The sequence below is a fragment of the Kwoniella pini genome, chromosome 10 (genome assembly GCF_000512605.2).
Source record: "Kwoniella pini CBS 10737 chromosome 10, complete sequence".
NCBI classification, from domain to species: domain Eukaryota; kingdom Fungi; phylum Basidiomycota; class Tremellomycetes; order Tremellales; family Cryptococcaceae; genus Kwoniella; species Kwoniella pini.
Window position 1 is genome coordinate 99,138 of NC_091725.1, and position 27,217 is coordinate 126,354.

The 27,217-nt window shown below is 40.2% G+C and overlaps 9 protein-coding genes across 9 annotated transcripts; 6 read left to right on the forward strand and 3 right to left on the reverse strand.

Annotated features, from left to right (window-relative positions):
* Positions 1-286: 286 nt before the first annotated feature.
* I206_106833 (uncharacterized protein) lies at positions 287-2,218 on the reverse strand (the record flags this gene model as incomplete). Its single annotated transcript, XM_019157342.1, has 4 exons — positions 287-1,763; positions 1,829-1,913; positions 1,973-2,085; positions 2,148-2,218. The coding sequence occupies 4 exons, from the start codon at positions 2,216-2,218 to the stop codon at positions 287-289; spliced, it is 1,746 nt and encodes a 581-aa protein (XP_019010060.1).
* Positions 2,219-7,296: 5,078 nt separating this feature from the next.
* On the forward strand, positions 7,297-8,639 carry I206_106834 (uncharacterized protein; the record flags this gene model as incomplete). Its single annotated transcript, XM_070203414.1, has 3 exons — positions 7,297-7,476; positions 7,566-7,968; positions 8,245-8,639. 3 exons carry the CDS (start codon positions 7,297-7,299, stop codon positions 8,637-8,639), a joined length of 978 nt encoding a protein of 325 aa, XP_070059515.1.
* A 138-nt stretch (positions 8,640-8,777) lies between these two features.
* I206_106835 (uncharacterized protein) lies at positions 8,778-9,696 on the reverse strand (the record flags this gene model as incomplete). The annotated part of the gene is made up of 4 exons (XM_070203415.1): positions 8,778-8,885; positions 8,972-9,210; positions 9,263-9,332; positions 9,388-9,696. 4 exons carry the CDS (start codon positions 9,694-9,696, stop codon positions 8,778-8,780), a joined length of 726 nt encoding a protein of 241 aa, XP_070059516.1.
* Positions 9,697-9,967: 271 nt separating this feature from the next.
* I206_106836 (uncharacterized protein) lies at positions 9,968-13,176 on the forward strand (the record flags this gene model as incomplete). Its single annotated transcript, XM_019157339.1, has 10 exons — positions 9,968-9,997; positions 10,065-11,576; positions 11,639-11,736; positions 11,794-11,937; positions 12,002-12,149; positions 12,220-12,334; positions 12,413-12,478; positions 12,534-12,736; positions 12,803-12,926; positions 12,983-13,176. 10 exons carry the CDS (start codon positions 9,968-9,970, stop codon positions 13,174-13,176), a joined length of 2,634 nt encoding a protein of 877 aa, XP_019010057.1.
* Positions 13,177-13,600: 424 nt separating this feature from the next.
* I206_106837 (uncharacterized protein) lies at positions 13,601-15,336 on the forward strand (the record flags this gene model as incomplete). Its single annotated transcript, XM_019157338.1, has 3 exons — positions 13,601-14,305; positions 14,387-14,464; positions 14,560-15,336. The coding sequence occupies 3 exons, from the start codon at positions 13,601-13,603 to the stop codon at positions 15,334-15,336; spliced, it is 1,560 nt and encodes a 519-aa protein (XP_019010056.1).
* A 1,027-nt stretch (positions 15,337-16,363) lies between these two features.
* Positions 16,364-18,790, forward strand: I206_106838 (uncharacterized protein; the record flags this gene model as incomplete). The annotated part of the gene is made up of 10 exons (XM_019157337.1): positions 16,364-16,621; positions 16,724-16,821; positions 16,995-17,053; positions 17,135-17,281; positions 17,350-17,534; positions 17,619-17,882; positions 17,953-18,166; positions 18,224-18,337; positions 18,408-18,702; positions 18,763-18,790. 10 exons carry the CDS (start codon positions 16,364-16,366, stop codon positions 18,788-18,790), a joined length of 1,662 nt encoding a protein of 553 aa, XP_019010055.1.
* Positions 18,791-20,210: 1,420 nt separating this feature from the next.
* On the forward strand, positions 20,211-21,280 carry I206_106839 (uncharacterized protein; the record flags this gene model as incomplete). Its single annotated transcript, XM_019157336.1, has 3 exons — positions 20,211-20,377; positions 20,448-20,612; positions 20,686-21,280. 3 exons carry the CDS (start codon positions 20,211-20,213, stop codon positions 21,278-21,280), a joined length of 927 nt encoding a protein of 308 aa, XP_019010054.1.
* Positions 21,281-21,630: 350 nt separating this feature from the next.
* I206_106840 (uncharacterized protein) lies at positions 21,631-22,262 on the reverse strand (the record flags this gene model as incomplete). The annotated part of the gene is made up of 5 exons (XM_019157335.1): positions 21,631-21,744; positions 21,808-21,912; positions 21,974-22,003; positions 22,064-22,150; positions 22,209-22,262. 5 exons carry the CDS (start codon positions 22,260-22,262, stop codon positions 21,631-21,633), a joined length of 390 nt encoding a protein of 129 aa, XP_019010053.1.
* Positions 22,263-23,414: 1,152 nt separating this feature from the next.
* Positions 23,415-27,205, forward strand: I206_106841 (uncharacterized protein; the record flags this gene model as incomplete). Its single annotated transcript, XM_019157334.1, has 2 exons — positions 23,415-24,189; positions 24,255-27,205. 2 exons carry the CDS (start codon positions 23,415-23,417, stop codon positions 27,203-27,205), a joined length of 3,726 nt encoding a protein of 1,241 aa, XP_019010052.1.
* Positions 27,206-27,217: the final 12 nt, after the last annotated feature.

Below are 27,217 nucleotides of genomic sequence, written 5' to 3' on the forward strand. Positions count from 1 at the left end.
TTCAATATAATATACCCTGATTTCTTCATCAATCTTTGAAAATCAAATTCACGTTGTAGAATATAATGAATCGAATAAATGATCTAACTCTTTCTTAAATCGGTCTAAAAATCTCCTGTTTGAAAATTGCATATAATCGTATCTGAATAATAAGAAAAATTTGTGCCTTCATCTAAAAGCTACATATTACTCATATTAAGAGATGCTATCAAACTTTCACTATAAGCATATCGAATAAAAACCGTGATATACCTTTTGAGCTATTCGAGATTATCATTTAATAAATTTACAAAATCACTCTTCTACCTAATTCACCTAATTGTCTAGCATCTTCTCCACTTCCCCAATCTTTTTTAACATCATTAGGACTATTACTTTCACTTTTCCTTCCAACTACACCACCACCGGGACTAATCCTTCCTGAATTAGGTAAGACGCCATCATTGTTCGTATTATTACCATTTGATCTTTCGTCTAAAGTGGTTCTCAAGGGAGGTAAAGTCAAACCTGGTCCGCTATTCGAATTAGAAGAAACTCCATGACCTTGATGATTGAGTAAAGTGGATGAAATTGACATTTTAGGTGATCTACCTGAAGCAGAAGCGAGATCATTTGAATTAGAAGGAGGTTGTAATCTACCTGATTGATTTGGTGAATTTTCTGTACCTGATCTTGAAGCGTTAGATACTTGTCTAGAATGTCCACCATTCAATGTATTTTCACTGGAAGGATATCTTCTTGGATCGGAATTACCATCAAGTTGAGATCGGTATTTTACTTCTGGAGATAATCGATCAGGTTTGGTATCTTGATAAGATTGTCTACCGTGAGAACTATCAGGACGAGAGTAAGCGAAAGGATATTGTTGAGTTGGAGAACCTCTGGAAGAAACTCCGTCAATCAAGTGATGATTACCCGCTCCTTCTGTGGGCGTTGTTGGTACAGCCATTGGAAGGTTTGCTGAGGAAACGGAAGATCCGGATGAAGGAGGATATGAAGTCACTCGATTCGGATTCCTCGATTGCATTGCGTATGGATGAAATCGTTCGGTTCCTGGCGCAGGTTGATTATTGTACATCGGAGGAACCGACATGTGACGACCTGGATATCCAGCTGGATCATCGTACGGATCTCGTCTTGGCGGTTGTGGGTAAGATGGCGTGTATGGAGCAGACGGACCTCGGAAGTTGCCCTGAGGAGGCGGTAAAGCTGGTGAACCTCTGCCATCGAATCGATTTTGAGGGTATGGTGGAGGAGGGAAAGGTCTACCAAACATCCCATCGCCTCTAGGAGAGCCCGGTCTGGGCGAAGGAGCGGGATAAGCAGTTGGCGGTACTACAACGGAGTATGGTGGTCCGTTTGGGGAGGATACAGCTGTTACAGGTGCGGATTGCGAAGGAGGAATAAAAGCTGTTCCAGAAGCAGAAGGTGGTCTTCTACCCGTTGCTCCGAATTCTTGTTCTCGTCGATGTTCCCATTCAGGCCATATACCAGGTGTAACCCTCAGTGATGCCAATGCAGGGAGCTGGTGTGGCAGAGGAAGAGGGTTATGAACATCACCCTGAGGGTTGTGCTTACTGGAGTAAGCTACTACGTGGAATTTCTTGAGTTTACCAGTGACTGGATGAGTCATCGTAGTAGAATAAGTTTGCTTGATGAGACTTTCAGACCGACGAGATGAGGATGGTCCAGGGTAGTATCCGTTATGTTGACCGTAAGGAGAGTCGGAACGGGAGGGAGGCGGCGAGAGGGATTCAGATGATCTAATATGGTTACGAAAATATCAGTATAGCAGTCGCGATGTAATATAAGAGAGGATTAAACAAACTCAGTATAAACCAAGAAGCCACCGCCGCCAACTCTTGAAGCACCCCATCGTCTACCATCAGTCCATCTGCGCATATTGGTTTCCTCTACAAGATCGTACATCTCGTCAGCTCCTTCTTTCTTTAGGCAAAATCTAACAACTTACCTTCCTCCCAAACCCAGACTGTACCAGGCCTAATCATTGCTCTTTCATGACCCGTCAATCTCCTGGTTACTCGAGGAATTATACCTAACCTGACAGCTTCGAGTATATGAATGCTGTAAGAGGTTATGCAGTTAATACACTTTTCCTAAAGATTCAGCGAGAAAGGGCGACTCACGCATCAACAGGTGACTTAAGCGCACATATAGCAGCAGGTTGCTGCGTTGAAGAGCCTTGATACATTTCCATGGCTATAATGTTTGTCGTTCGATGATCGAGCGAGTAAGTAAAGAAGAAAAAGGAAAAGTAGACAAGGAATTTAAGGTTATTAAGGATATCTGAGATTGAGCTGAGGCTATCTGCGAGTGGTCAAAGCTGTTATTCTTTGTGTATATTCAGGGCAATACGTTTGAGATAGATAGTAAGTTGGATCTCGTTATTTGATATTGATCGTCGCTGAGCGAAACAATGTTGGTGGTGTAATGGATCGGGTTATCTTCTTATTTGAATGTCATTCACAGGACAAATATATGTTTAATGCTTTGGTCTTGCCAACAAGGTAGTGCTTGGTCTAAAGAACCGAAAGTCTCCGGTTTTGACTAAACTGATTTGAGCTGAGGAAGGTGTTGGTGTGCACAAGGCTGGACAAAGGCGATTTCTAACGTAGCCAAAAGAAGGTGGGCACTTGGAAAACGTGGTGATTGTGTTCAGATGAATATAAAAAAAAGTTAAGAATAGTGGTGACGATGATGATGATCTTCGTTAATGATGGTGGTATATTCGGTACCTTATTCCAAATGATGTCAAAACTAGTATATCTATGTTTATTCAAAACAACCTTATTCTTTAGATTTCAATTCAAATTTCTGAATCTAGCGTAAAAGTCTAAATTGTATTCTTTGTTCAATTGCAATGTCTTGAAACAGATGTCAACGGGCTGACGAGAGGAGTAGGCTTGTTGTAGTAAATGAGTGCGACCTCAAATTCCAGAATATTGAATGATGTAGATGTTTGAAGAGGCGTAATTAATTGACAGGGCGGAGTAAGACTTTTCTTTCTTCTCCTAACTTTGTTGAATAATCTTGATGTATTTTCTTGACGTGTCTAGTAATCCAATTCAACTTGAGTTTGACGTAAGCCTAAAATAGCTAAGACGTTTCGAAATTAAAATGAATATGGAATACAGTATGAATATATTATGTGAATTGACGGAATTGTAATCCGATATGAAGAACGAAATGAGTTTTCTCGTTGAGTTTGAAAGGTAATTTGCTCGAAGAAGGTTGAGAGAAGGGGAGAAGGAGGGGAATTGGGGGTTTATGAATATATGTATAAGATCTAACTTTTTAAGGCTCTTTTCGTTTTTGACTTTGTTTCCAATTTTACTATGTGTTTTCGCTTGTCGTCGGTAAATGAAAGAAGAAGTATGTAAGGCATGAGGTATATGTTTATTTTACTTCTAAAATTGCTTCCTTTTTGTTTTGATGACGATCCAAGTCATTAACCTTCTGAAGCCGGAAAATTAGGCTAAAAAAGCGTAAGGATTAACAAGGAATCAGATCTGATGAGTTCATACGCCTGAATGCGACATACGTACGGCTACAAATTGGATGGGGTTTGATCGAATAAACACCAAGAAAAGCAAGCAAGGAAGCAATAAATTCGTAGCTAAAGCCGCAAATAAAGTACTAAGTTTTATGTTGAGAGAATTTTAAGCTATATTTGGGTTATTTTTGCCTTTTATCAGTAAGCGTAAACGAATGAGCAATAGACCTGGACCCTTTCTCAAAGAGGGTGTCACAGTTGGGACGGTTATTCATGTTATTTCTTCCTTTCCGCTAATGCTGGGGGATCGGAGTAAAATATTTCCGCTGTTTCTTCTTGTCTGTGCATGTGCTTTTCAGGTAATTGCGTAATTCTTTAATGAAGGGAAGCTAAAAAAGATCCCAAGAGACTAACTTCTCTCATGCATCGCACATAAGCCCCTGCCCAGAAGCCACGAAACCAAATATGGGAATTATTTTCTCTTTCTCTTCGCAATTGCTTCATTTGCCGATAGATCGGTAGCATGCATAGATTTATTGCGGTGAAACAAATATAAAAAATTCCCCTTTTTCCGAAAGGAAGATTAATTTGCTCCGGTAGATTTATAAAAACGGCTAAAAACAAAAATACGTATCCGATGTTTCGTCTCTTCGTTAGATCTTCCGATCGCCATGTATCACGGCCGGGTGAAAATCAAATACGAAAGGCGAATTTACGGTTGTTTGGCTTTGTCTTCATTTCCATACTCAGGGATTGAAATGGATCTTGATACTACCCAGAGAACCATCACCGCAGCCCATGATCGCAGTCGAAATTGGGTCGAACAACCGCTATTTATGAGACGAGACTTCGGGTCCGAATCGGACCTAAGAGAAAAGGTCCAGAGAAGGTACGAGGAAAGTTACAAAGTGACTGCTAACCCCATTAGGCTATTCTCAACTGTAAATTAGATTGTATCGTCTTTCTACGTTTGAATCTTGTTGATCTGCTTCGCTCCCGTCATTTTCGCTAATCATTACCAAGGCTCTTAGCCTTATCTGATGATGTAAACTCGATCTCGGTCCTTCTTTAGACTTTTCAAACAAATGCATAAACGGATATTCGGCGGATCTTAAACGATCGGCAATCAAAGGTTAATCCCAAGTTTCAGTGTTTCAAAGAGGAAATAAATGGGGAAAATAGATCTGTTGGACAACGTCATCCTCACATGTTTTGGCGTTTGTCTATTTATTCCATATGGCCCCTCTTTCGCCGCAACAATCTATATGTCTGCGCATTTTCTTCACCTATCAAAATCTCGCTAAAATGCTAACGCCATCAGATGAACGGTTCTCATCAATCCGTCATGATGAAGGCAAACCAACGTCAAATCGTTGAGACCACTTCGGCTCTATTTATACATTTCGCACATATACTTTCCTGCTGAGATCCATAAGGCATCTGCCGACCCGGTTCACGACCATACTGGAGTTAGGCTTATCTAATGGCATTACCGAAAAATCCTATTTCAGCCCAATACATTTGGGGTATGCCCTTACGTGATTCAACTTGTTTACGAATTTGTTATTAGCTTTACAACTATCGGTCGATTTCAAGAGATCTCCGAAAACAGTATATGATGACAAGATCATGATGCCTTCGCAACTCAGCATCAAGCCAGTAAGTTCATGTGTACGGGAGCTGAATCAAATTTATGTACGTCTCGCTTGTCAATCCTAAAGGGGAACATAAGAGTATCCGAAATGTTATACCTTGTTGTTAAGGGCTTAAATACCTTTCGTTTTGAAAAGCTGTAGCCCTAAGATCTCGATTTGAAATCCAAACTTGATTAAGCTTGACAGAGATATAAAATTGAACACATCTTTAGATAGGGTTTATCTTTTTTCTCACGTAATATCTGGCAATTCCTTTTCCTTTTTTGGGGGAAACTTTTAGAAAAAATCGGTGAAATGTACAAAGGTACAACCTACCGATCAGGAACCGAAATTTCCCTCCCTCAGGTTTTACTTGTTGTTGCAGAGGTTGAATGGACCCGACTTGTCACTCCGCGAAAATTAACCGATATACTTCAATTTTCCCGTTCATCATGCCTCTCTTGGCTAAGCTTGTTATGGTGCTTGTGTTGATATTTCACCCCCTTGCGTCATGCTTCCTAATTTTTCAATAAATCATTATGACCTACTACGCAATCAAGAAATGACACTACGAACGTGCGTGATATTGTACTATCAGGGTAAAGCACATATTCAAAATGAGTAATGCGTAGGCGTCGTTGACCAAACACCGAAGAATGAAGTCGACTCTTTTGGTCTAGTGTGGAGCTATGCTTACACTACTTTTCAAATAAGTATGAAATGCATCCGACAAAGAAACTTTTCCAGCTCTGAAGGTTATGGGGCGTACTCACGAATGTGCCTACGAATAACACAAGGTTCTAAAGCCTTAATTAGGTTGTTTCATAGAAAGAACCCGTCTATTACCGGTTAACTAAAATGCAAAGATAGACACATACGTACTCTCAACGTTTCAGGTTTTATTTTCAAGATTTAGAAGTCTGAAGTACGTAATTCTTTTACCGGACACGGTATCAAAACATTCTTCAACAATCGAGTCTACGATCATCAACCCATTGATGATCCGTATACTTCGGGATATCTCTTGGCTTAAGAAAAGTGGCTTTGGAACATCGCGAGCTTGTCGAGGTGGAGCGATCTTCCCGTGAACAAAAGCGATGTATCATTTCTTCGTTACATGTCTAAAGACTAGTGATGTCCTGCGATCATTCGCCGGTCGTAGTCTGATAGATCCCGCTTCCTTCCGAGAAGACTAAGATTGGCTCCGGAGCCAACTCACGAGAACACATCTCTGTTGGGGGCAACCCCTCCGCATTTGGGGTTTTAGCGAATATGATAACACGTGTTGTCATTATATAGTAGCTCTGTCCCAAAGATCGGGCGTCAAGGGCTTCCACACTCTCAGAGACAACAAGATAGAATGATAACCATGCAGGCTTATGCTCTCTGTATGGCTCAGCTGTCAACCAGCTTCAGAAGCTGTCGGATCGTTGATACCTATTGGCCTTTGGGAATCGATGGATAGCAATGTCGCATATTACCTGCACAAATTCAACGATGCGAATATTCATCTGGGCTCATCACTGCTCCTTGGCACATATGTTTTGTGGATCTGCTCGATCCGGCCACCTCTTTCAATCGAAAGTTCAGTCGAAAGCTACGAGGACAGGCTTAACTCGTCTTCTTGATCTGTCCATCATCTACATCCATATGTTTATCGTTTCTAGCCTGATCCAATTACATATTTGCTTGCTTCCGTATCATCCAGGAGATAGTAACTTGATAGATGCATATCTCGTAATGCTCTGTTTCATTCTTCGCGACAAAGTAGACATTGAATCTGTGTACACTGAAATAGTACAAAAACACCTACCGAGCAAACGAAGCTGCTCACCCTGTGGATACTCCATACGCGAACAAGTGTTCACGCCAGACATCACCAGATTTGTGAACTCAAAGGAGGTGCCACTTGTTATCTATCTAGCTTTAAGCTTTCAAGACCTCCACATCATACGTTCCTGTTTCTGCCACTGTATTTACATGTCAACAATGAATGATTCAGATGTCCGTAATGTTCTCATCAGCTCTATACCATCATTTCTTGGGCCTCTTACACTGATTTCACTCTTTTTCCATTTCATCATTACAATCGCATGGTCCTCTCTGTCTCTTGAAATCAAGACCAAAGGGGTCAATGGATCTCTCAAGATGAACGCCCGAAAAGTGTATGAAACACCAGAGTTGTTTTCAGGTATTCTTCAGTTTGTAGAGAGAAGGCAGTTTTGGAGGGTACTTGCCTTGGAGAGATCATCCTTCGAAGCTGCTGCAAGGGAACTTTGGAGGAATGTAAATTATCAATTTGCAAAAAAGGTCATCAACGAGCATACAGTCAGTAAGCAATGCTTTCCCTTAAGAGTTGATCAGTCAGTTCACTTAACAACTATCAGGATAGGAAAGTTGATTGTGTTTTAACTTAGTACCGTTCACAAGTGTATAAAAACTCAATTCGATATGTAACTTTAACCGATTCAGATCCTCCAGTGGACAAAAATGAAGCGTCTCAGATAGATATGATAGAATACCTAATTCGGAATCTTCCACTTTTAATCAGAGCTGAGAAAAGATCAAAACTTAGAACGGGAAAAAGAAAATATGATTGGATTGTAGACAAGCTAAGCGAAGGACAATACAAGGTGGATCTACTTTGTGATCTTCCCCTTACAGAAAATCTGTCTCTTCGGCCCAGATCAGTCGCTGATCAGCAATATCCAGGATTAGCGGTTTCAAGAACATTTCGTGCCGTACTTGAAGCTCCGAAAGATCTACGAAATCCGGTACAATCACTCTGGGGTGTTCCTGGTCTAGATGATGGTATTAGAAGTGAACGCTTAACAAGGAATTATATATCATACCTTACCAACGCAAATATTCGAGATCCAAGGATATGCTCATTAGAAATATCTCAATTCCACATTAGTATAAATGATATTAGGAAAATATGCGCTTTCAATCATCAAGATCATTTACCTTATAAAGAGATAAACTGAAGAACGCTCAAACAATTTCAGATTGAGGAATTCGAAGATTTCTGTGAAGCTTTTTTAAATAATAATGCTGATCAAGTAGAGGTTTTAATTTTGGATCACTCGCTAATAGCTAGCAGATTCGGTTTGAATAAAATTGATAGTGTTATCACTTATATATCGGAAACTTTTCCCAACCTTTATCATTTGGAATTGCCTTTTTCGATTAATGGTCCAGATCACAACTTCATACCTGTAACTCAAATTCGTGTGGTTCAATCATTAACAACAAATCGATTAAACAATTTAGAAAGAGTTGTTATAAACATCTCAAGCACACAGTTTATGAGTGGTCGAGATGTGAGATATCCTTTCCCTCTTGAAGATGTTGCTGCCAACTTGGCAGCATTGGGTGCAAACGAAACTTGCATATACGAATTAAGGAATAATAGTCCAACTTTTATTGGTATGGATATGAGTAGAAGATTGAATAAGGAAGTTCACGATATACAGAAGATACAAAGGTGAGTCGTAAGCAGTAAAGCATAGTATATTAACATTATATGTAGATTAGCGGCGAATTCATTCGGACCACGTAACGCTTTCCTTATACGACCCAATCGTGATCTTGGACAAGGGTAAACATGGTATCGCAAGAGTTTTTGATCAATCACACGTGTCATCATCTTGCGGAACTTCTTCGTATTCGTCAAACAATATCTCCCTAATTCCGTGATATACCTCCTTTAGAACGTCGAATGTAGGTCGTATAGCCTATACCGAAATATCAATATCTTTCACTTCCGTCTGGCCGCAACGCGACTGAAACAAAAATATAAAGAGCACCGACGAAGACTCACATTGAACCCAACGATAACGCCTTGACCATCCTTTTTGACTATACTAAGGTAATATCTAACTGAGAATCCATGTAAGGCTTGGTTGAGAATGACCGTGGATATCTCGGAAAGAGGGACAAATGAATATGAAGTAGATATCGGCAGCAGGAAATTGCGATTTGTGGTGAGCGGCCAAGGGAACCTCACACCTCGAGTCAAGGCTATTTGAACACCTAACCCCGGTAGTGGTGTTAAGGATTCTAATACAACAATCAGTATGATTAGTTATGCAGAAAGTATCGAGAAACTTACCGTATAATATAGTATTACATATATATCTCACCCCTAGCACGCAAGATGCGATCCATGCTAACAATAAAGTCTATAGCATGATGATAAGCGTTGCCCTATACACTCATTTCAACCTAGCGACTTACGAGCTCGACATTCCAACCTGATCTATAATGAGCTGGAAACCCTTTAACCACATCCCATAATTGGTATGACCATGCAGACCACATCAAAGCTGATATGACGAGCAAGTCTATCAAGCTCCGACCATCGTATCTTTGCCGCTGTCCTTTATTTACATTCGATTCATTGTATACTCTAAATTCCACATGTTGTGCAGTAGTGCTGTCGTTCAGTCTGGAGTTCAGCGAATTCAGTGGGGTAGTAATGATTTCTAAATTGGGATGATTCGTTTGCGGTCGAGTAATTAGGACGGCATCATTGACGGACTGCATGCCATCGCTTAAAAGATGTTGATGGATGGAACTATGAATGATATGATGAATATCGAAAATATGGATAAATGGAACTTGAGTGGAACGTGAAATGGGGAAGTTGAGATGGTAGATCATCAATTGTTCGGGAATAACCGAGGAAACATTGTTATGGGGTTCAAACAATAAATTATTATGTTCGCTTTCAATAAATTCTATTTTGATATTACATCAGTTCTTATCAAACTATCACAGTACGATGTGCAGTAGATAACAAGACCTACACTCGAGTATGCAGTCCTCTCAAGGATCCGGATCTGGCGTATGTCTTCCTTAGCTCGGATAACGTTGCTAAAACGTTCTTCACTGACTTCTGATTTTCTTTTAAGGCCGGACCATCCAATTCGCAAAATGGACAATATTACTCTCTTCCGACATCTCTTTTCCCCATATCAGGATCTAGAGCTGCTGAGAATACCTCAGATGCATCGGTCATCGCTCATGGAATGACGCAATCCGAAATGGAAAGACATCAGCGTCCGGCTCATATGACAGGTATAGAAGCTCAAGGAGAAGATTATCAAGCTGGATTTTTTCCTATACCAGGTAATAAATGGGCTTGGAACGTTGCTGCTCAAGATCAAAATAGTACAAGTATATCCAACGGAACCGGAACTGGAACTGGAACTGGGAATAATAATTTAGCGAATAAAGTTCAATCTGATAGATTAGCAAGATCACCCCCACGTTTACCGAGCCGTCTTGATCAAAATCCAAATAATAGTGGAAACCTAGATTCAATATCTGCTTTTTTATCTGAAATGCCTACTCAAGCTGAAGATCCTACTAGACATGTATTGTGGACTGAATTGATTAGGTTAAAAACTAAAACGTTAGAATTACAAATTGCAGAAGCTAGAAAGAAGGAAAAGGAAGCTGAATTAGAGATTTTAAGATTAAAAGCTGGAGCTGCTGCAAAAAGTGATTCTCTTGAATCAAACTCGATAAGAGATGGACATGGTCATCCACAAAATAGTGCGGGCCCTTCATCCAACGAAGTGCATTATAATTCCCTCAATCAAGATATACATTCTGTACCACCTTCCACGCATCAAACTAATCAACCATCAAATATATTCAACCACAACAACAACAACAACAGTCTTAATAATAATCAGCCTATGACACCATTTGACCTGGAAGCTATGCTATCAAGCGAGAATATGGATAATTTCTTATCATGGTTACCTGATTTAGGGGATCACTCACTCCCTGACGTTTTACCCCTCGCTCCTACAATCAATTACTCAAATAACAATAATATACCTTATTCCGTCAATCCAGCAGACACCTTACTCCCTCGAAGTGACCCCTATACATCTGTTAGCGGTACCGCAGAGACTCGAATTATGAACTCACCGACTAGACGACGTAGTGCATCGGCGGACGAGCAATCGGCACCACCTTCGAAGAAACGTCGAGGGACCGAAAAGAAGGTAGTCATTGAGCACAGTCCAGACTGCATGTCATGTAAAAAAGCTTTGGGTAGAGTAATGATTCGATCACCTAAATCAACAATGCCTGATCCAATTAAAGTGGAACTTAGATGTACGAATTGTTTTCAGATTAATCAACCTTCGACATTACCTGATTCTACGAATAACGGCGAAAAAGGACATAATATTGGAACGGTGGAAACGAGAAAGAGGATGAGAGTACAATTGGAGATTGACGATGAGGAAGGTAAAGTGTCAAACAGGAGGCAGTGGTGTGATGTTTGTCAAAGAATAATTGGATCAGGTCAAATCCTTGGCGGAAATGGTAACGAACAAGAATCAATAAGTAATATAGCTGAAATCGTTTGTGGGGATTGTGATGGCAAGTATCAAAGATGTACCGATGTGAGTTTAGATTGATTAACTGGTCAAGCATAAGAGCTGATGTTGATTGACTGAATTGCCAGTGTGGTGGAGGGGGAGGACCAAGAGTTGGTATAGGTAAATGGAGGATGAAGCAGGTTTTCCACCCGGGTAGAAAGACTTGTAGTCTGAATCACATCAGGTGCGTAACTTTGCTGTATTACACACAACGCGAATAAATGCTCATGACAGATGATAGACTTGGTGATCGTACCCGCGAATTAGGGGTACATGTCACGCCGACCGATTTTTCACCAGAGCAGATTAAAGAAGTTTTAACTCGATGTAAGGCTTTGTGGAATGAGAAGACTCTAGCGAGACTAGCTGTTCCTGAAATGCTGGAGTGAGTTATAGTAGATTTCTGTACATTGTAATCAGCCAAGCTCACGCGAAGAAACGCTCATTAGGGTCGATCTACCTCCTGGACTAGCAAACCCTTTGCGCGATTTCGGTGACGTTGACGATATGGTCACGCGCAATTGGCCAAGTAGAGAAGCTATGATCAGAGCGGATGGCCTAGATCCGAATCGATTTAGAAGATTGTTGTCACTTATTGTGAGCTGAGCCACATTTTCAATTGAATCGAGGTCACGATTAGCTAATAACGATGCTTTTCATGAATCAGTGGTCGCATTCCAAACCCCGGAGAAGCGTCCGTACGGTCGATCTTGAAGAAGATTGGGTCCGGCCTGAAGGCAATGACGATGATCTAAGCACGGTGTTGGCCAATGTCAAGAAGAGTAAGTTCTGTTCATGGCTAGAGGATCTCGCTATATTAAGGGTGTCTTCAGTCTATCGCTGACATCACCTCGATACAGCGAACGTTGTCATTCCTCCTGGGTCAGAGCTTATCGGAATGTGGGGAGGAGAATGGAATATGCTCAGTAAGTCTAATGTATATAAGGTTGATCCACTGCTTATTTTTTCCCATTCTCATAGACGGTTCTTTACTCATTTCCACCTTTATTCCTTTCGAAGGAGCAGATGGAGAAGATTCGACAGCTTTATGCGTTGGAGAAATGATTTCGGAAGTTCAATTGCTTCAACAGAAGATCAATGCGGAGCGAACAAATCAAGCGAAAAGTCAAGGCAAAGAACCTGAGCTTTTACCACCTTGCGAGCATCTTTGGACCGTCTCAGGGGTAAGTCGGAGACGATCAATCTCATTGAATGTTTCGAGATCATTGATTAATTTAATTCGGTTTTAGGGATATATACCTTTGGTTAGAGAACGATTCGCAGATATTTTAATAAGGAAAAGATCTTTCGTTCATGTTGAAGAATATTTAACAAGACATCCTGAATTTGTGGAATCAATAAAAGCTAGACCAGGTAAGGTTTGAATAATATCATAGGTGATATGAAATTGACTTTAAAATAATTAATAGTCGGGTTACATCCGGATATACATCGACCAGCAACTCAGGATTCCGAAAGTCAGGAAGCAGACGACGAAGAATATAAAGCTAAACCATTGATATTGGTTAGATGGTTAGGTAAAGAATTCAATGCTGCTAAGATACTTGAAATCAAACAAATGGAATTTGGAGGAGGACCGAAAAAGAAGAAAAAGAAAGCTTAGGTTTCCAGCTGACTATAACGGCTGTTTTCATTATGTTATCTGACTTGTAACAATAATAACTATAATATATACTATTGTGCATCGAACTGATTGTACTTGTGTCATATAATATGTACAACATATTGCTTTCACGCAAAAGAGGTTCAGCATGGTTAACTTATGTCATTGATAGGTGGTTTGTCAGCGGTTCACGTGGGTATTTTATAAACAAATTGAAGATGATCTACGCGCCCAATATCATGAAGCGTCGATCACCGCTTTATAGGTAGATTTCTTACGATAAAATCTTATTCTTATCATTCTTCCTACTACATTACTTTATGAGTTCATCGCGCCTCAAGTCATCAAGCTAGTCACTCTTTTATGTGTGCTGGCAACGCTATATTAAGAGGTCGCCAGGTCTCACGAAACATTGAAATACACGATGACTAGCAACGAAAATACTTCCATTCATCCTTCTGACCGTCCCGCTTCACAGATCTTGTCTATCGAACCCGCATCGGAAATCACGGCTAGTCATGCCAATCTCGCGGAAGCTTCTCCAATATCTAAGATAGACTTACATCTACATGTGGAAGAAGACAAGAATATCCCTTCCGAAATAATTATACCTTCACTCCCTCTCAATCCACCGTCTTCAACCTTACCGAATATACAAACTAAAGTATACAAAAGGAGATTTTTCAGTTTAATTCAATTATCTTTATTGAATATAATAGTTTCATGGTGTTGGTTAACATTTTCAGCAGTTTCAAAAACTTCATCAGAATATTTTAATGTAAATGAAAATGATATAAATTGGTTATCTACCGGATTTTTATTTGCTTTTGTAATTTCTTCTCCAATTGCATTATGGATTTTAAATTTTAAAGGATGTAAATATTCAATGTGTTTATCTTCAATTTTATTAATTATTGGAAATTGGTTAAGATATTTAGGATCAAAATTAGGAAATAATAATAAAAATAATACAACATTTGGATTAGTTATTTTTGGTCAAATTATAATTGGATTTTCACAACCTTTCGTTTTATCTGCTCCTACAAGATTATCTCATCAATGGTTTAGTGAAAAAAGTAGAATAACAGCTACTGCTTTGGCTAGTTTATGTAATCCTTTAGGAGGTGCTGTGAGTTAGAGTTTACAATCTATTTTGGCTTTCTTAATATTTGATGATTTATGGAATTGATATACCTTGTTTACAACATAGCTTGGTCAGCTTATTGGTCCGTTCATGGCTACTGAACCTGACAAGGTACCAAATATGGTGCTATACGTGGCTATCATCGTGAGTCACAATTTGCGTCAACATGAAACCACAGCTCTACAGATATATTGTGCGTGATTTACTATTAATTGGCTAATAAACCAACAACAACGCAGACTACCGTAATATGCATTCCATCATTCTTCTTGCCATCTGCACCACCTTTACCACCTACTTCGACCCCGTTCAACGATACCAAGATCACTTTCAGTATCCTCAAAGACCTATTTAAGAGTTTGACTTTCCACTTGATCGCTTGGCCATTTGTTATCTACGTAGCGGCTTTCAATTCGACATCATCTTTACTCAATCAAATTTTAGAGCCATATGGAATGACTGAAGATCAAGCTGGAATAAATGGAGCAATAATGATTGTCGTCGGTCTAGTCGCAGCTGCTATAGCCTCACCAATATTAGATAGATTTGGTGGGAAATTTAAAGTGAAATTAGTGGTGATTAAGATTTTAGTTTTGATAATTTGCGGAATGTACATTTTGTTCATATTCGTACCTAAAACTGGAAAATTAATTGGACCAGCTATAATATCAGCTTTTGTAGGATCAGCAAGTTTTATACTTCTTCCACTTGCTTTAGAATTACTGGCAGATACAACTTGGCCTATTGGACCTGAAATTTCTTCTACAATTTGTTGGTCAATGTCTCAACTTGCTGGTGGAATTCTATTGATTTCAATGACTTCTCTCAAAGGGAATGCTGGAAATCATCATGAACCGGATAATTCGTTATATAGAGCAATGATTTTACAAGCTGTTGTTTGTGTTATCGTTGCTCCTTTACCGCTGTGTCTAGGATTATGGGGAACGGGAAAGAGCGCGAAAGATTCACAACGGGTGACATCTACTTCTGGAGTGTCAGAAGTCCCTTTAGCGTGAATCTGCGTATTGTGACTGGTTATGCGGGTGTGAAAGAGAAACAGATTGAGAGTGTGCGAGTAGTCTTTTGTTTGTATACTGCGATCATAGACTAAAATTTGTGGTTGACGAGTTCAGACGGATTTTTGCAAACGCATATATAGTTATTATAATATCATTATCTCGGTTGTAATAATATGCATTTTACCATTTGATACCTTTGATTCTATTTGTCGGAATTCTCACCACTTTCCAACTTGTATTACCCCTACCATATTTCTGATAAGCAATTTATACAAAGTGGGATGTGGGATCCATCGCGATAACATTCCTCCGTCTGAGGATGTGTCACATGATGATAATCTCTACTTTAGCTTCGAATTGAAAAATGCCAAGCAAATTGTAATAAGTTTATAAGGTGGAAACTACAAAAACAACTTGAAAACCCTGAGGATCGGCCTTCGCCCGTTCAAGCTTAATTCATTTAGTGTGTATGACTTTTTACATTGTATGATCATGTCAGCGCTTAAAATTAGTCATGTTCTCCTTATCTTCTCCTTTCCTTTGTAAGGTATTTTACTGTTCTTGGCTTAGCCTGAGAATAGAATGTCTGCCCTTTAGAGAGAGAAGACCTAATACTCTTCATCTGTTTCTGCCTCTCATATTTAGCGATCGATAAGAATGTAAGAATTGCGCATCATACACGTTTAGCGCTAACCTGATACGATTCTCCCCAGCTTGTCCCCTCTTTTCCCCGCTCATCTGCTTTCTTTTCACTAATTTGATTCAAGCAATATAACTTGATTCGCTTCATCAATCCATGCGGCCCGGAAGGAACCCCGCGGGGGGATATTCCTCCGTATGAATAAGATCACGGATCAAAGTCTTGACGATGATATATCGAGTCATTCTTCAATTCTACATGATGAGGTGAATATAAAGGGGATGAATATTGATCAAAAGAGAATGTATTATTCTGATTATTTCGATTCAACCGAGTGACTTTGTGTACCTTGAGGTTTTGTTTAACTAATTTGATCAATCAAAAATGAGTAAAATACATTTAGAAGATGATAAACCAACAATTGAACAAATTGATAATATAGATACAGATAATCAACATGAATTTGAAATTGAGAATGGTGAACTTACTAGAGAAGAAAGAAAAAAGAAAAAAACAGTAAATAATCAACTTGATGAAGCACAAGAAATTTTATCTAAATCAGGTCATATTGAATATACAAAAGAAGATAATAAAAGAGTTTTGAGAAAAATTGATATTTTCGTTTGTATTCCAATGTGTATTGTAAGTTTCAATCTCTCTATATTTCAATTCATTTTATCAAATCAACTTTGAAAATCCTTAAGATGTGGTTAATTAAGCTGATATATACTTCTGAACTTCCAGGTTTACTGTATTCAACAACTTGATAAAGGTGCTGTAGCTCAAGGTGCTGTTTTTGATTTAAGGGAATCTACAGGTTTGAAAGGTGCTGAATATAGTTGGTGAGATCGATTCTTTGCTGTGTATTCAAGTGCAAGTGAATTGATCTAATTAATTTCACTCGTGAATCTTAGGTTACAATCTGTGGTGTAGGTCTTTCTTTCCTGAGAATACGGATTGCTGCAAATTATGCCACTCAATCAACCATGCTAATGATCGCCGTGATATCATATAGCTACGTTTCTCAATTGGTGTGTCAACCTCTTTCGAGTTATGCATTAGTCGTTTTTCCAGGTTAGTCAAGTTTTGCAAAGGAAATGGATATTTGGATATAGGTGCGACTAACCGTCATGAATTTGTTTTCATACTTTTCAGTCAAATATTGGGTCATGTTCAACTTCATCGCATGGTCTATCGTTACTATCTGTAGTGCAGCAGCTACAAACTTTGCTGGATTGATGGTTGCTCGTCTACTGCTGGGTGCATTTGAAGCCACGATCTTACCTTCTTTCGTATTCATTAGTAAGTCAGCTCGAATAGTACTACTACCTATAATGTTCGGGCTGATCGGATTGCGGTTCCTCTTGTAGCCCAAATGTGGTGGACTCGACGAGAACAATCCTATCGAACAGTGGCATATCAAATTGCCAATTCGATGGCATCTCTTTTCGGTCCTTTGTTAGCTTTTGGAGTTGGTCATGTGAAGACAGGTATAAAACCTTATCAAGGTATTTTTATCTGTATGGGTGGTTTATCTTTAGCTATGGTTCCTCTTGTAAGTATAAGTATAATTCACATCTATCCCGTTATTAGTGATTTTTAGTGGAAACAAAGCTGAACAAGAAAAATTCGTTAATAGGTTTGGTATCTTTTACCAAATTCACCTACAACAGCAAAATTTCTACGAAAAGATGATGATCGATTAATTGCTTTAGAAAGATTGAAAGAAAATCAAACAGGTACAAAATCATCAACTTGGAAATGGAATCAAGTTTGGGAAACTTATAGAGATCCAAAAACTTATATGTGGGCTGCAATGTACCTTTGTACAGCTACTCCTTCTGGAGGTATTGGGTCATTTTCCGGCTTGATTTTAAAAGGGTTCAAATTTGATTCTTTCCAAGTGAGTCAAGTTCATCCTACTTCGTGATAACCAAGTAGCATTTCCTGATACAGTATTTGTTATTATTTAGACCACCCTCATGCACATGCCTACTGGAGTTATTGGTATCGTTACTCTTTGGATCGGAATTTGGGTTACTAATAAATTCAAATGTCGATGGGCGGTCATTTTCACTATTACTCTCGCACCTATCGCTGGAGCCACCGCTATTTGTAGATTATCAAGAGATAATATACCTGGATTGATGACTTCATTCTATATTGCGTATATTTTAGCTGGTATTCGTGAGTTTCTCGACTAGCGAACCTCGTTGCAATAGTTGACCGTTCATATCGTTGCAGAACCCCTATTATATTCATGGGCAAATCTTAATGCGGCTGGTACTACTAAAAGAGTAGTTACTTTCTCCACTATGTTCGTGTTCCAATGCGTAGGAAATATTGTCGGTCCTCAAGGTAGGTCTTTATATTTTCTTGGTTCGCCCTCGTCATATACTAACATGATACTGGTATTTGTCATTTACAGTTTATCTCGAGAAAGAAGCGCCATACTATTACACAGGCTTATACGTGGATATAGGCTGTTGGTCAGTACTATGTATACTAATTGTCTCCATGAGAATCTACCTGGGAAGATTAAATAAGAAACAAGCCCTTAGAAGAGCTCAATTGGGTATGCCAGCTGATTTAGAAGATATGTCAATTATGACTAAAGAAGAAGCTGTTGCTTATAAATTGAAATTGACCGAACATATGAAATCACATGGATTGGATGAGGCAAAATTGTATGAGAATGCATTTGACGATATGACTGATTTCGAGTAAGTTATCTTAATACTTAGTATAGAGATCATCAGCTAAAACGAGGTCTCATTTATTAGGAATCCGGCTTTTATCTATGTTGTTTGAGCTATTTTATATGGCCTGATATGAGAGATTAACCAACCAGCTGTGTGACAGGATATTTTTCTGTGATATGGTGAAGTCGCAACAAAGAAATGACTTGTATATACATATATATGGGATCGATGCCATGCATTCAAATGTTCTCTACGTATGCAGTGTAATTTGTATTAAACGCCATAATGCATTGCGGATCAAGATTACTTGCTAGAATCAGGGTTATCGCATGATCATTCTGACACTTCAAACGGAGTCAGAACAAGATCCGCAAGCAGTTAGTAGCTCTCCGAAGTCCCCTCTGATCGTTAGTACCCGCTAGTATTGTTTTTAATAATACCGTAATAATCATCGATCATCCCGGATTGAAATTGGATAAAAGTAATGTTGCATCTCACGTCCTGGAATAGTAATTTTAGAATACAAGGATCGAACGGGGCCCAGGATTAATAGTTATTCCAATAAATAAATGCCATTTTGTTATATGACGCACTAATGAAATTGAAATATATAGAAACAACGTAAAATCCGCCTTCCCGTATATAAATTCAATTTCGTAAAAAGCCTAATCAGGATATAAAGTATTTACCAGTAAAGGCATTTTCCAATAATCTGAACCACCATGTCTCTTGTAGCATATGGGACCCCAGAATTTGTATATCTCGTTATCTGATCTAAGACTTCTTCCGATTATGACGATGTTTAAATTTCGATCATTGACTTTTAGATGAGGGATTTTATCATATAAAGGTATAAACGCTCAACCGGCATATAAAAATTATGGAATTACATAATTAGTTTCCGGATCATCCGTAGTTAGACTTCCCGTCATATTCAAATAGATCTTAAGTATTACCCTCATACCACAAAGTATTCAGGTTAGATTAATTTAATCTTGATATCATGGGATCACGCCTTTGACTCTGTTGAAGGGGAAAGATAGATTAAAAAGTCTTAATTTAGCTATCTACAATTTTAGTCTATGATTTACAAACCCCCTCCCTCATCCCCTTGACGCCTTTATACCGGTGAATGCTTTTCAGGTGTACTACTTTAGATTTTATTCCTCCTTTCAGCTTGTTCATGAATATTGAAGATCGTACGACTTGAGTCATGTCTGATGATGAGGTACTTTATTGATATCGAAGGAAGTTGAACATTGTCATAATCGTACGATTGGATAATGTCCAGCAATTGACGAGGCGTATGAGCTGAAGGCGATGTCATCATTGACATACTTGGCGATGAAGTTATGACTTTGTACCCCTGTTTGCCGGATTACAAAGTCATACATTTGACATGCTCATGATATATATAAATAGGTTGTGCTTTTGCCATTTGAGTTTATAATCATTCCCATCCACTCAAACCAATCAATTCAACAACTAAACTTCTCACTTTCAAATCCTCATAGAATCCATCAATAACAATGAGATCCGCTGCTATCGCTGCTCTTGCCGCTATCGGTGCCGTTTCGGCCATGCCATCATCTTACGCTTCTTTTAAGAACGCTCTTAACAGACGAGCTGATGGTCCTACCGATACTCAAGTATTGCAATACGCTCTTACCCTTGAGAACCTTGAGAAGAGATTATAGTAAGTTTATCTATCACCGCTTTTGGATCAACGAAATCAGCACCAACTGATAATGTTGACCGCTTTCTAGTGCCGATGCTCTTTCTCAATTCGACGAAGCCGCTTTTGCAGCTGCCGGTTATCCAAGTTGGGTTAGAGGAAGAATCAGTCAAATTGCCGGTCACGAAGCCGATCATGTATCTTTGCTCTCCGGAGCATTAGGTAATGCTTCAGTCGCTGAATGTACCTACAACTTGTAAGTGACCCTAGTTCTATCTGAGGATCTACAGTATCTTGTATGGGTGCTGATTGCCAAACTGTTATAATAGCCCTTACACTGACGTCAAGTCTTTCGTCGGTTTGACCACCCTCATCGAAAATGTAGGAGTATCAGCCTACGCCGGTGCCGCTCAATACATCACCGATAAAGATTACTTGACTGTTGCTGCTGTAATTCTCTCAACTGAAGCAAGACATCAAGCTTGGGAATCTGCAGCTATTGGAAACGCCAATCCATGGGGATCCGCTTATGACACTCCTCTCGGATTAGACATGGTTTACACCTTAGCATCAGCATTCATCACTTCATGCCCTGACTCCAACGCTGCTTTACCAGTCAAAGCTTACCCTACTTTAACCGTTGGAGAAGGATACGCTCTAGGATCATCAGCAACTTTCACTTTCGACGATCCTCGTAACGCTACCAACTATGTTGTCTTTTACGAAGGTCTCGGATCAAGAGCCATCCAACTTGACGAAAATGATTCCGCAACTATCCCTACCGACCTCCAAGGTATAGTTTACGCCGTTATTTCTACTTCATCCGACCCATCGGCTGTTGCAGATGACAACATCGTTGCTGGTCCTGCCATTTTGGACTTCCCATTCAATGCTTGGACCGCCAACCCAGCCTTCTCCGGTTAAATTGGAGGAAAGGACAAGGTGGAATGGACATTTATTTATCCGATACTTGATAGCTTGATTATGTACGGAGGATACCGTAAGAAGTAAATTTATAATATGCAGTCTCAATTAATTCATCAACAGCAATTTTTGTGCAGTTTCGTACCTTACTGTTTATTCCACCGTTGTCGATCGAATGATGAGACTTGACAAGATCAATTGCGTTGTGAAAAGAAAGTTCATTATTGCCCTGTATCGAATAAATGGGTACTGACTCGTGGCTTCAGCCTGCTACGACCGAAAGCTGAAGATACTGAGCAATTCCTACTTATTCCGTTCACCGCTGTTGCATATCAAGCTTGATCAAATATCTACCCGTCGTAAGCTACAAATTCGATCTCTACATCTGTTCCACCGGCAGGCAATTCGGCTACTCCGATACATGTTCTAGCTGGTTTAGGCTCGGGCATTAATTCCTTCCAGATCTGTGTAGGAAGGAGGGTTTCATGAGTTTTTCCTATGCGTTCCTAATTGATAAAGTGACTTACTTCGTTAACAGCATTGAAATCTCTAGAAAGGTTTGATAGGTAGATATTAGCCTTGACTACATTCTTCAAAGTCATATTTGATCCCTTGAGGACAGCTTCGAGATTCTAGTTGGGATGATCATATCAGCTATTCGTTGCAATGTATGTTAGCAGATAGCTGGCTCACTTGGATGACTTGTTTGGTACGGTCTTGAATCTACTCAACAATATCAACCAGCTGTTTTATACGACACCTATCCTTCACAGCTAGACTTACGGTACCTTCTATCATGTGGCCTTCTTTGGCCATACCTACTGATCCAGAAGTATAGACATAGTTACCAGCTCGAACAGCTTGGGAGTACTGAAATTGTAATCCGTCAGCTTTTAGCGTGCAGCTGAAATGCAGAAGATCAGCTCACAATTCCTGGAAGAGGAGCAGGAGCGTCTTTTGTCAAGGTATATTCAGCAGGCATTCTTTGGGTCGTTTTTGACTTTCTCGTATGAGTCTCAGTAGGGGTTTCAAGGGTATGCAAAAACAGTAGAAAGAAAAGAACAAGAAAGAAATAAAGAAAAGAGAGCAGATAAGGATGTTACGGCTGGAATTGACCGGGATTGACCGATTGAGAGTGGGGGAAAGTGGGGGTTTGATGCCGCTTATTCACATGCCTATTGTAATACAGCACTCGTGAGCCTATCTATATGTAGCAGGGCTCGTTGAAACGCCGTACATTGATATTCCCGCCAAAATAAAATGTTGAATTCAATTAAACATTATATCGCTTTCCATTATTTCTTCTTGAGCTATGTTTCATTAGTTATATTTCAATCGGTAGATGACAATGTGTGAGTCCGCATCTCTTCCCTTGCTATATCCAGCTACGATCATATCACGGACGAAATTTGCTAGACATTTGCACGTCAGTACGACAAAGCTCATATAGCTCCTTCCTTCGTTCTTCGGAATGTTGGAGAGAGTTGAGCTTTGAAGGCGTTAACTTCGCACTATCTGATCTCACCTCTCCAACTCATGACAATCGTAAATCAACGAATATTGAATAGAGCTAATGTCATTTCAGTCTGTTTGCAGCATGCAATAATATTATCCATTTGATTCTCATTTTCATTCATCATCCTTATCATTTCCCATGCGGATATCTTTTGTAAATTATAATTCATAATCACGCTTTCAGTCCCTCGGCCGGATAAGGTTGACCTTTTGTTAACTCATATTTGAAGTTGAGGTAAATATCTCTTACATTCGTGTAATTGTATAAAAGCGAATAAAAAAGTCAAGACTGGGCATGTCCTCGTTCGTTTACGCTTCCACTGAATGTGGGACTAATCAGTCTTGTCGACATACTTAACATTTTATACAAAAATTGATCATCATGCATTCATGTCTCTTTCATTAAGCTATGCAATTGGATATACTTGCTATTCCGCATCGCTGTTTACGGACAATATCAGTATATGATCTACTCAGATTGAGTCTGCTCTTTGTTGCGTAAAAATGTAGAAGTGGAGGCAATCCAAGAGAATTCTGATATTTTGACAATTTCTACAAATCTCTTTACTTCGCAATCATCCCTTCGTTGATCGTTGATCACCATAACTTTAACAAAGCCATGCTCAAGGATATTGTAGAGCGACCTTCCAAGCCTCCTGTAGCTCCTTCCGCTCCTGTGCCTAGTTCTTCGAGTTCGGGATTTCCATTAGCGGTTCATCGGTCACAACGTCCTTCCGCATTTGCAAAAGCCAGACACAGTCAAGCAGCTCGAGCAGCCGGCGAACAAGCCGCCGGACAAGGGAAAGCAGTAGATGTCCCTCCGACATTACATACATCACAACCTCATCGCGCTCATTCGAATTCCATCGACAAGTTATCTGAGGTCGAAGAAGTTAGACGAAGCGTTCAAGATGAAAATGCTAGACGTGTTGAGGGGATGACTCAGATAGAAAGGGACGGTGAAGTCGAGGAGCTCAAAGAACGTTTCGGATCTGGGATCGTGGAACTCATGCGCAAGAGGAAGGAAGCTAGGGAGTCTACGCCTGCTAGCGGTCGGCTCCAGCAAGAACATGGGCAAGGAGGAGCGGCGGACCAGGTGACGCAAGGAGGAATGAGCGAGAGTGGACCATCATCTAGACCCTTTGAGATCGGCGATACGCAGGACATAATAGATCAAGTCTCGGTAGAAAATCGACGAAAGGTAGATAGTATGAATCAATTGGAGAGGGAACAAGAAGTGGAAGAGCTGGAGGAGAGGTTCGGTGGAAACCTGATGGACGCGCTGAGGAAACGAGCACAAGCTAAAGCTAGTCAGGATAAGGGAAAGGAAAAGGAAAAGGAAAAGCAGCAGGTCAGCGACCGAGAGATCTCGCTGCAAGTGGGTTCACAGCCACGTAAGCTGGTTATTCTGCTTTCAGTTCTAATTCCCGAGACTAATTTATCTCTGTGTATACTTTAGCTATTTCTAGACCGGTTTCTAACAAACGCCCACCTCACCGAGATGACCCTTCGTTATCAGAGCTGAAGCAGTTCTTCCCATCTGTTCCTTCAGAGCCCTCCAAACTTGCTTGGCTGCAACCTGTCTCTTCCTCTTCCGCAGATTCGTCGACCTCACCCCGTTTTGACCTTTCTGGCAACATTCTATCATCTTCTGAGCAAAATGAATTGCCTCAACATCTAGGATTACACCATCACGGTTCTTCACCTGACCTAGCTGGATATACAATGCAGGAGATTACTCATCTGTGTAGATCCACTGTGCCAAGTCAGAAAATAACTATGATGAACACGCTTTCAAGAGTGATATCAAGATATCACCAAGGAGCATATAGCGAAGTTGTCATTACGGAGATAGACAAGCATGAAGGTATAAAGAGGAGTATAGAACTAGGTGTGGAGATCTTAGCTGGTTTGTCAAGGGGTATCAGTGTTATCGAGTCTGGAGTGGACCTTCTTTACGAAGCACTGAATGGGTCATCATGGTCATGGATGAATGGGGAACAAGACGAACCCATGGAGTTTACTCCGGACAGAAATCAAGACTTGGGTGTCTCGTCTATTCCATTTGAAGATGTCTTACCCAGGCTGAAAGAGCTATTATCGATCGAAGATGGATTTTCGAACCAAACTGTGAATCAATTGATGCTTATTATCCGCCGAGCTACATTTCTTTCGAAAGATTCATGCGAAAGCCTGTGTCCGTTAATACCGGCAATCCTCAAAGCTCACATAATCTCGAGGCCATGGCCTCCATCGTCAACCTCTAGTACAAACCCACAGTACCCTTCGGTAGAAGCGATGCGACTATTAAGGGACATAACGACTTCTTCAAGGGCATGCGCGGAGGAATTGCTTGGACAAGGGGTGTATGAAAGTACTTTGAGATTTGTTGTCACAGCCACCTGGGTGAACGATATGACGCCGGAAGCACAACAATATGGCCAAGAGTTAGCTTTGGAGGTTTTGGGGACTTATACCAGTTTAGGAAGATATGGATCATCGTCGAATGTCGTCACTTCCTCTTCGGAAATATGGCGTCTTCTCGGTCAGTGGGTGAACGGCAAACTTTCTACTACTCAGAATGGACTGTTCAACGTAGAGAGAGATTTCATCAAGGCGTATTTCAGTTTATTGGAGATCTGGATTACGTGTGCGATAGATCCCCATAGGACGACACCCGAACACGATCTCACCTGGGCGCAAGTGGGTGCTTTGAAATGGGAAGATGAGGCCGTACATGTCATTCGGCAATCAACCAATAACATGCTGCTAGCGCAAGCGGTGGCAACGCTCTGCGCATGGGCCAAGGGTATCAAGATTAACGGCGTGAAAAATGGAGAGGCAGAGAGGGCCTTGTTGCTTGATGCACTCAAAGATACTCGACTGGGGCAAATGATTGACAAGATCGTCAACGAGGTAAACACAGAACAATCTGTCAGAACGCTACTTGCCAATTCCTTACGACTCCATCGGTTGCTACTTCCAACAGGTCAACTCTTACCCGACCAAATTATCGACTCAATACGTGCCCGTTTTGCCTTTTCTGTCCAGTCAGGCGATCGCAAAACCACACATATACAATACGAACTGCTTCTCCTATCGATTACCTCTCCTCCAACTGCGGATTGGCTATCAAGCGCTCTTCACGCACTTCAGGCCTTCCAAGCAGGGGATGAACCCTTAGCCTTAGAATTGTTAGATGTGGTGCTCAAATCCGATCTAAGGAGTGGTTTACCTGAAATCTCGAAACTGAGCCATACAGACGGTCTTCAGGTAATCCGACCATTATTGCAATATCAAATCTTACCTAACGTCGACGTCGTTGTTTCACCCTGTCAACCTTCTCATTTATACTTAAAGGCTACTTCTTCTCTCCGCCAAGTCGCTCAAGTGCACAACGAGGAAAAACCTGCTTTACCTGGGCTACCACTAGGCCCAGACTGGATTTGGTCTCCTCTTAATGAGTTACTTCGCTCTGGAACATCAGAAGCGATTCAACAGACTCCGAACGATTGGCAAGTCTCTGAAGTGACCCTTGTCCAAGCGACATTAATTCTTGCAAAGGCATATTACGGTTCACAGTTACACGAACTTGATAGAGCGAGAATAGTATTCGGACTGATGAAAGTACATATGCTGGAACATGGTCAAACCTCAAGTAATGCTGTCAACGAAGTTGAAGTGTTTAGAGATGGTTTGGTCAGCGAAATCATGCATGAGTTCATGGGATCTTTGGTCAAGCCTGAAGAAACAGATACAAGTCTGACCATAGAAGCAGAATCAAAGGAAGGTGGATCATCCGGGGCTCTAGGTTTAGAAAAGATATCAACACCATTCTTAGGAACTGGAGTTCCGTTTTATCAATTTTATCAAGATTTTTTAGAATTATACGAATCAATCTCATTTTCAGACAAATTGTTTACTCAATTACTAATACCGGTATTCTCAATGGAATATCCAAGGGATTATAGGAAATTAATTTGGGTAGATCATTGCTCTTCGCTAAAAAACATCAGATTGACATTGAAGGATATTCCCCTAATTTCATCTGAGGGTATAAGAAGCTATTTCAAACCGTACGAAGAAGATAAAGAGATCTTGACGACATATGCTCGAGCTTTAATTTCGGGACAAATTACAAAAGAACAAAATTCATTCTTATATGCTCTTGCTGTGAATCACTTAGCCGCTCTTTTCTGGCTTGGCCTTGAAGAAGATAGAGATTCAACTAGAGTTGGAATTTTGATTATGATCTTACTAAATGGCAAGGATGGAGTCATCAAAGATCTCTTGGATTGGAATTTTATAGAACTCTCTTTTGCTGATAATGAGGAGGAGACGAAGAAGAGAAAGGAATTAGTGAAGACTTTGACGGGGGACAGGGGACGGAAGCGAGTTGAAGGATTATAAGACATATTGCTG